Consider the following 8,622-nt stretch of genomic DNA (forward strand, 5'->3'; position numbering starts at 1 on the left):
CTCTGTTTATACAGATCCGAGAGCTGATGTTTTTTCAATTTAACAGTTGTAAAATCTCTGTTTGCTCTAGGATCTGTAACAAAGTAGCCGATTGTATGGCTGCTTATGGTACGTGTGTTATTACCTCTGGCTCTCATATGTTCATGAGCCAAGCACCGCCTTTTGTATCTGAACTAGTCTCCAGGGACAAACCTGGAGTTAGTTGTTAATGGAAACAAAGTTTTATGTGATAAAAAAAAAGACACATATCCGAAAGGCTCCTGCCACCAGCACTTGTGTGATTCCGCTGCGCGAACATTCTCTTCGCCCTCCTGCCTCCGCTGCGCTGCCACTCCCGTCCTTTCTCAGGCGTCACTGACCAGCAGGCCCCACGGGGTCGGCCCCACCTCCTTCGCTTCCGGTGACAAGCGAGTGACCGATCTACTCCGCCGACCAACCACCACCCACCGCACCACGCGAGCCGCGACCGAGATCTCCCGCCTCCCCCCCCCCCCCCCCTCCTATGGATCTCCGCCGCCTCGCGGTGCTCGCGGCCGGGCTCGCCGCCCTCGCCGCCGGGTGGTGGGCCCGCGGCGCGGAGGCGTCGATCCACACCTACGACCGGGAACCCTTCCGCGAGGTGGGCAACGCCTTCCTCCTCTCCGGCGGCAGCGAGGGCATCGTCGCCGACGTGGCAGACCCCGCCGCCCCTCCATCCTCCTTCATCAAGTGAGGAACCCTCTCTCTCGACCCCACGCCCGCTTCCCTCCCTCCCTCCCTCACCCCTTGCCTTCGGATGGCTGGAGAACGCAGTGTTTGGCCGTAGTTTATAAGCTAGTGTGATGCTACAGCTAAGGGGACGGTGGAGTTAGAGCGCGCCACTGGAAATGGGAACTGGTTGCTGCAGCTTCCGCTGCTCTGCTTGCTTAGTGCCACATTTGGTGGAAAGGTTTAGCGCCTGGGTAACGATCAGTGTGTTGTGATTCGTTGTGAAATGTGCAAGGGGTCGCTCGCCGTGCTTTGGGAATTTGGGCTCGTGCTGAGGAGCTGGATGCAGACGGGGATGTGCTTAGCCTGTTTTAATTTTGGTGGTGCTGCCCACATTCATCTTACTCAGAGTGGGGCTCAGCTGTTTGGTTGTGTTAAACCAGCGCATTTTGGTTGTGTTTTATGGCTGCCTTTTTACTTTGTGTTCAACATGTACTTACCTATTGTAAAGGGTAGTGCCCACCACATTGAACAAGGGCAAGCTTTAATGTTATCGATCTTTTCCTTTTCTTTTTTTTTTGGTTGCATTAGCCATTAATCTAGAGAATCCCATCCCATTCGTGTACAATTATCCTTTCAGAAAACACAAATAGGCTTAAATTTGTACAATTGACTTTACTAATTGGCTAATTTTGTAACACTTAAACCATGTGGTGTGGCACTGAATTTGATATATTACATGTCCTGTCTTATTCTCTCAGGTTTGTGAATGTTACATTTTGGAGAACCCCAGAAGCTGCGGAATCACATGCAAAAATGGCACATAGTACAGGCTTGGTACAGGCTATCCTATTTGAAGCTGCAGACAGGGATAACATTGGGGGATCTGCCTATGGTGGACAGAGGTCCATATGCTGTACCCCTGACCTTGCTAAACTAGAGGGCTGCAAGCAAGGGGAAGTAATCAGGAGGCCGTCCTCTGATGATCCAGATTGGCCCTACGTGCTAGACACACACTTCAGCGCTAATCACCTTTCAGTGAAGTTAGAAGATGAGCCAGTGCGCATTACAAAGACAGGCATGTACAACTTGTTCTTCATATCCTGTGATCCAAAACTGAGAGGCCTAACTATGAGTGGGAAGACTATCTGGAAGAATCCTGGTGGTTATCTGCCAGGACGAATGGCGCCTTTGATGAAATTTTATGTTCTCATGTCGCTGGCATATCTGTTGGTAATGATTGTTTGGTTTAGCCAATACATAAGGTTCTGGAGGGATATATTGCCAATCCAGAATTGGATCACTCTAGTCATTGCACTTGGTCTGTTTGAGATGACACTATGGTACTTTGAATACTTGAACTTCAACAGCAGTGGTGTGCGGCCAGTTGGAATCACAACTTGGGTGGTCACTGTTGGAGCTATCAGAAAAACAGTTTCGCGTCTACTCATCCTTTCTATCTCAATGGGTTATGGTGTTGTTCGTCCAACTTTGGGAGGACTCACTTCCAAGGTGTTGCTACTCGGACTTACATATTTCCTGGCGTCTGAGTTGCTGGACATCGCAGAAAATGTTGGAACAATTAATGATATATCAGGCAAAGCAAGGCTTTTCCTGGTCCTTCCTGATGCATTTTTGGATGCTTTTCTCATACTCTGGATTTTCACATCTCTTTCCCGCACTCTAGAGAAACTACAGGTAAGCTAAATTTAGTGTAGTTTAACAAGTAGAAGCATTTCTAATTTTGCTTTCTTTATGTAAATTCATACAGTCTAGACTTTGTATATTTCCACAAATGTCAGTACTTCCATATGTAATGCAGTAGTTCTTTGTTATTTAAGGAAATGTGGCTAATTTAGATCTGCCAGATTTATTAGTATGCTAGAAATTCTTAATACTTGTATTAAGCATGAAGTACATAGGTTCATGTGTCCAGGAAGAGTGCAAGTTAGGACAGGCTCTTGAACAGTTAGAAATTGTTAGGAAACCTGTTAAACCTGAATGAAGTGTTTTGTGTTGCTTCTTAAACTTGCTACTTTTCTTGTTCATCAGGCAAGGAGGAGTTCTGTGAAATTGGATATATACAGAAAGTTTACAAATGCATTGGCTGTTTCTGTGATAGCTTCAGTTGCCTGGATTGGTTATGAGGTATGTAAATTTCTCTAAATAAATCCATAGTGAACATTATGTCTATACATGAACATTTGGGTGTATTTCTTCTAACAACATGAGATTATCTTGCTGCCTTTTGGTCCATTAGATTGCTGTAAGATTAATGAAGGTCCAAGTTTTTCGTCTTTATAACGTCCTGAAGTTGTGCCGTTCCAATACGAGAGAAGGAGTTGACCAATGGACTTGGGATCTTTTCTTATTCATGTATAGGGATATTTTGATTGTTACTTTTTCACTGAATTCAAAATAAGGATTTTTTTAATCCAATTATTTTCTCATAGAAACGCTTCTGCCATTTGATGGAAAAATATCACCATCAACATGTCACTTTTACACTTTTAGCAGATTTCCTTAGGTTACAGTTCTTAATACTGACTTTCGTAAACCAATGATTATGCGTTAAACAAGTTTCTGCTGTCCACAATATTGCAAATTGGCAATGACTGGTCTTGTGCCACTGGATCAAACTACTTACAAGAATAGTCATTGTGCTAATATTGGACATTGAATAAAATTGTGTTGTATCAACATGTTTCTATGATTAGAATAGTCATTTTATTCTCATCTTGTTTTCCTGCGTGTTCAAGAAAAGTACTCCCATATTAGTTTTTACATCGAAATCATCTTCAGCTGAGGAGCCAATTCATAAGAATAAGATCTAGTGATCTACACTAATAGCTAAGACCTCTTTTAGTGAGCTTTCTCTCAAAGTAATATGCTACTCCCTTTATTCCAAATTGTAAGGCGTTTTGGCTTTTCTAGGTACATATCTTTTGCTATGCACTAAGATATACACACTGTCTAGAACTCTAGATAAATAGTTAAAGCAATGTGTATAGAAAAGTTAAAACATCTTATAATTTGGAACGGAGGGAGTGACATCAAACTAATTGATGAATGGTATGCAGTGTTTACCACCACCAAAGGCATGAAACCTATTAGGAATGGCATGCAGTTTTTATCCAATGCATGTGTCAGTATTATTCATAGGCTGTTGGATTGGTTAAAGTTATTCTGATTCATAAGCATCTATGATCAAACAAATTTTTTTGTATATGCATAAACCTCTGAAATTTCCGTACAAGGAGATAACATAGTTTCCTTGTTAATCGATGATATTTAAACTGGCATAATTTATTTGAAATTTCTTTTTCGAGAATCTTCAGTTTTGAACCTTGTAGATTTGAATCACCTATTTGTTACTGTTGACTGATTTTGTAGGTCTATTTCAAAGCGACAGACCCCTTCAGTGAGAGGTGGCAGAGTGCCTGGATCATAACTGCCTTCTGGGATGTTCTTGCGTTTGTGTTGCTTCTTGTGATTTGTTATCTGTGGGCACCATCCCAAAGCTCGCAAAGGTAATTCTCTTCCATTTTCAGTGCAATGCATAATCTATCTGGTTGCTGGTTGCTTCTTGCCTTACCATATCATCCATGAAGTGCCAAAAAATTACCAACTTCAATAGAAAAATAGCAGCTGTTCTATGTGTATGGACCGCTCTGTGATCAATATGCCGTTTCTTTGTTCAGATATGCATATTCAGGTGAAGCTGCTGACGATGACGATGAGGAATCCCAATCTCTGACAAAAGGAGATGGTGAAGTAGGGATGGTAAAGATTGACAAGGACAGAAGTGCTGGTGTTAGCGGTGCTTTCAGCTTAGATGATGAGGCTGAGGAGGACAAGCGGGAATAGCATTTTCTTGTTCCTGATGCCCAGGTCCCAGAAACAATTGATATTTTGGAGCAATAATGTTCCAAGAATACTTCTTTTCCTGTCTAATTTTTGGCGGTCCAGTCTCCAATGCCCATCTGTTCCAAAGTTACATATGGTGGTTGTAGAAGTGCTTTGGTGGTCTAGTCTCCAATTCCTTTCTGTTCCAAAGTTACAGGTTGTAGAAGTCTCCAATGCCCTTCTGTTCCAAAGTTACATAAGGTTGTTGTAGGAGTGCGCGATTATCTCCATTCCTGTGAGGTATATGGTTCTGGCTTGATGTAGACCTCAGATAGGCCAAGGTGTTGCAAATTATTTATAACAATGTACATAACTGTTTTGTTTGCCGGTTTTACATTTTCTGATGCATAATCACATCCTGCACGAAATTGTTGAGCGAAGGATTGACAGATTCACTTCCAAGACTGGAAGCTCACATAGTCACATCCAATCAGAGAATCGAACACTGACCGCTACTGATCAACTCACTCACTATCAATTTACGCTTACACAAAAGTTTAGTATGTAAAAGTTTCCATAAATGTCTGGCACAAACATTATCCACCTGTTTTAAGCTCAGGTCAAACCTCATCATCTATAATCATACACATTTGATTATGCTGATCAGCTTTTAAGACCCTACGAACAACATGTTCTGCACTACTGTCACAGCTAAAATGCTGGCATCACCATTTCATGTGCTCCTTCTACACACTCAAATCCAATGCAGTACAATGCCACCTTCGACAGTGAGGGTGTTATCTTTACAATATATTACATGTACAAACTCCCATGAACTCAGCTTAGGACACCAAAATTAGTTTTGAGCAAACAGAGCTTGATTCAATCAGCGACAAGGGATTGACCATTCTTCGTGATAAGCTCGGCAGAATTCTGCTCAGCCCAAACAGCTGCGTCCAGGTACCCAAGCTCGTATAATTTGTCTAGAGTTTCATCTTCAGCAGGTTCCAGAGCCCAGTTAAACAGCTGCAGTAGGTTTAGAGGGCATTTGAGAACAAAGTACTGTGGTCAGCAATAGACCATGGAATTGAAGTATGTACAAGTTGGAAAAAATTTGAGTCACCTGTCTTGGACTAGCTCTGTTCTCTGGATTGCAATCTGGACTGATCCCAATATCTTGCAATCCCAAGCGGCTGGCTGGAAAAGCACATATTCGGACCTACAATGGTAGGCAGATAAGTAATGAGCACCACAGAACAAACAGATAGTATGTATTCATGTATCTGAAATGGAACTATGTGCCACCCGTGGTACAATATGCTGTTTGTCTAATATGATTTTGCCAGTCACATACATTAAGATTAAGCGTCAGAATTGCAGAAACCAAAAGGCACATACTGTTTCTGCAGCAGAAGTGGGCGGCATAAACAATGTAAGGCCCCCATCAATGCAGAGCCTATTACGGAAGAAAGTAGCTGGTCTGGGTGCTAAGTACCTGAAATCAGAAGAAAACTGTTGTTTAACACTTCTAACAAAAAAGATAATAGATACATAAACGTATAGGAAAGAACATGCTAGCGGATCTTACCCAGGAATGAAGGAGGATGTAATGACTGCATTAATGACATCTTCTTTGGAGTCAAATTGGTCCACCAGCAAGCCCCTAGGCCTCCAGGATAGCCGAGTAATAGCAACTGTATGAGAAGAATAAGTATTCTCAAAATGGCAAAACCAAGTTACTTCTTATCAAGAACAAAATACCAGAAGATACTCATATCTAATATGGAGAGGCAGTGACTGTAAAATGAAGCTTACCACGAATTCTTCCATTACACCTAATGTGAAGATCATCTGGGAGAAACTCATCAAGGACATCCTTGAGTACAGCCTACAGAAGCACGCAGAATTACAGGGGTGTAACCAAATAAAATTCAATCCGCTAATACAGGACTGCTTAGTAACTGGGATGCCAAACTTCATCTGCAATACCTAGAGGAAAGAGGAATTCCAAGCAAAATGGGAACACATACCCCAAGGCGAAACGCAGTGCCTTTACTCCGGCAGTTGTCAGCTAGAACTTTGGTCACCTGCAGAGCATCTTGCATTGTGTTCCCAGATGCGATCACTGCACAGATTATGGCACCCGCTGATGAGCCAGCTAACGGAGTTTTCTCCTAATATAAGTTCCGGAAAGACAAAATCATTATAATGAGGGCTGCACAACATGAACATTAAGAGTGCATAATGTATATCACACAAAATTCGTGAACCACACATGGACACATGAGTTCCCATGCATAACTGTAACAAGCAAATAGCTAGATGCTACGACCCATAAACTAGCTTGAGACCAAGAGGTCCCAAGAGACGAAGAAGCTAGTACTAGTGCCAGACTCAACCATTATTGCTCTATAACTATAACTATGCTAAGTTATTGGCTGCAATATTGTCAATCTTGTTTGGAAAGGGACTCCACAGTTTGTAAGCACAACATCACAAATCACAGTTCATCTGTTCAATCCTATCAAAAGCTGGAATGCATCATTACGACATCAGATAGGCGTGCGCATGGAAGGGAAAGATTAATACGAGATGCGGCGTAAGATTACGGTGATGTATCCGCGGTCCATGAGGCACTGCGCGGCGCCGAGGTGGTAGGGGAAGAGCAGCCCCGCCGCGGAGAAGCTGAAGCCGGGGCTAGTGAGCTCCCGCCGCGCCCGCTCCGCGTCCACGTCCTCGGGTCGCTGCTCCCACACCACCCCGTCCCTCGCCTCCACCTCCTCCACCGCCGCCCCGGCCCCGGCCCCGGCCCCGCGCAGCAGCAGCGCCGCCAGCCCTAGGAACAGCTCCCCCGTCCTGACGGCCAGCGACCTCCTCTCCTCGACCGCCGGCACCGGCGTCGGCTCGGGGTCGCGCCGCGCCGCGGCGCGCGCGAACAGGAGGCGGAACCGTGATGGGCGCGCCGCTGCGGCTGCGGCTGGCGGCGGCTGGGGCTGGTGCTGGCGCGGGAGGTGAGTGGTGGAGTAGGAGGGGGAGGAAGAGAGGAAGCGGATGAGGGAGGCCATGAGGCGCTCTCGTCGGCCGCCGGCGCCCGCGCCACCGACGCGTGTGCACGCGCGAAGCATACGAGGCGATGCGGTGCGGGGTTCCCACGGATTCGTACGCGTCGTGTAGCTCTTGTTTGATGTAAAAGTGATAGAGGATAATGGTTGTCTATATTCAATGAACAGTAATATATATATATATATATATATATATATATATATATATATATATATATATATATATATATATATAAAAGAGGTAGTTATTGTGTCAGTGACACAAAGAACGATGCCTTGGCGCCCACGGGCCTAAAACGATGTCGCGACGGTTCGGTCATTAGCACGTGTCTAATGACAGAAATATACCAATTGACCATTTAATTAATTATTCTAATTAATCCTAACACTCCCCCTTGATCAGTTAATCTTCTTGTGGGCACCGTTTCTTGTTCATCAGTAAATGTCTTGAAGCTTTGGAAAAACCCTGTGCGAAAAATCCAAAGTATATGGATATACCAGGTAAAACTCCCTAAAACCTAGGGAAAAATAAGGAGAAACACCATGATATATATAAAATCAATGTTAATAGACCCTTTAGGTGGCCTAAAGACTTAGTCTAAAACAATTTGATCAGAGATCAAAATGTCAAATATTATCCTTGAAAAACCTCAATGAGGAAAAATAGATAATATGACAATTACCTTGTGTTACTATTACCTCATTAAAAACTTTATGTGAGAAAGCTCTTTAATAGAGTAAAACTCATATAAAGGAAAAAGAGTATAATATAATGATGAAGTAGAATATCTTTTAGAGAGATTCTCCCCCTGATCTTTGCAAATCTTTAAGCTTTCTCATACCAATTCCATCAACACATTTCTTGAATGTGGAGTATGGTAGAGATTTTGTGAAAATATCTGCTAGATTATCACAAGATTTCGTTTGCAAGATCTCTATTTCTCCATTCTTTTGGAGCTCATGAGGGTAGAATAATTTAGGAATAATATGCTTAGTCATATTACTCTTAATATATCCTGACTCTATA

The 8,622-nt window shown here is 43.3% G+C and overlaps 2 protein-coding genes across 3 annotated transcripts; one reads left to right on the forward strand and one right to left on the reverse strand.

The window, feature by feature from the left end:
* LOC8057010 (transmembrane protein 87B) lies at positions 286-4,947 on the forward strand. Of its 2 annotated transcripts, XM_021461344.1 has the most exons (5): positions 291-708; positions 1,449-2,385; positions 2,740-2,835; positions 4,081-4,217; positions 4,389-4,947. In XM_021461344.1, the coding sequence occupies exons 1-5, from the start codon at positions 503-505 to the stop codon at positions 4,552-4,554; spliced, it is 1,542 nt and encodes a 513-aa protein (XP_021317019.1). In that variant the 5' UTR covers positions 291-502; the 3' UTR covers positions 4,555-4,947. The 2 variants fall into 2 exon arrangements, with proteins under 2 accessions (XP_021317020.1, XP_021317019.1); XM_021461345.1 differs by lacking the exon at positions 4,389-4,947 and having other exon boundaries at positions 286-708; positions 4,081-4,221.
* LOC8057011 (patatin-like phospholipase domain-containing protein 4) lies at positions 5,090-7,705 on the reverse strand. The gene is made up of 7 exons (XM_002450860.2): positions 7,143-7,705; positions 6,564-6,707; positions 6,349-6,421; positions 6,122-6,227; positions 5,932-6,028; positions 5,657-5,752; positions 5,090-5,559 (listed from the first exon to the last, which is right to left on the reverse strand). The coding sequence occupies exons 1-7, from the start codon at positions 7,656-7,658 to the stop codon at positions 5,416-5,418; spliced, it is 1,176 nt and encodes a 391-aa protein (XP_002450905.1). The 5' UTR covers positions 7,659-7,705; the 3' UTR covers positions 5,090-5,415.

This window comes from Sorghum bicolor, chromosome 5, assembly GCF_000003195.3.
Source record: "Sorghum bicolor cultivar BTx623 chromosome 5, Sorghum_bicolor_NCBIv3, whole genome shotgun sequence".
Taxonomy (NCBI): Eukaryota; Viridiplantae; Streptophyta; class Magnoliopsida; order Poales; family Poaceae; genus Sorghum; species Sorghum bicolor.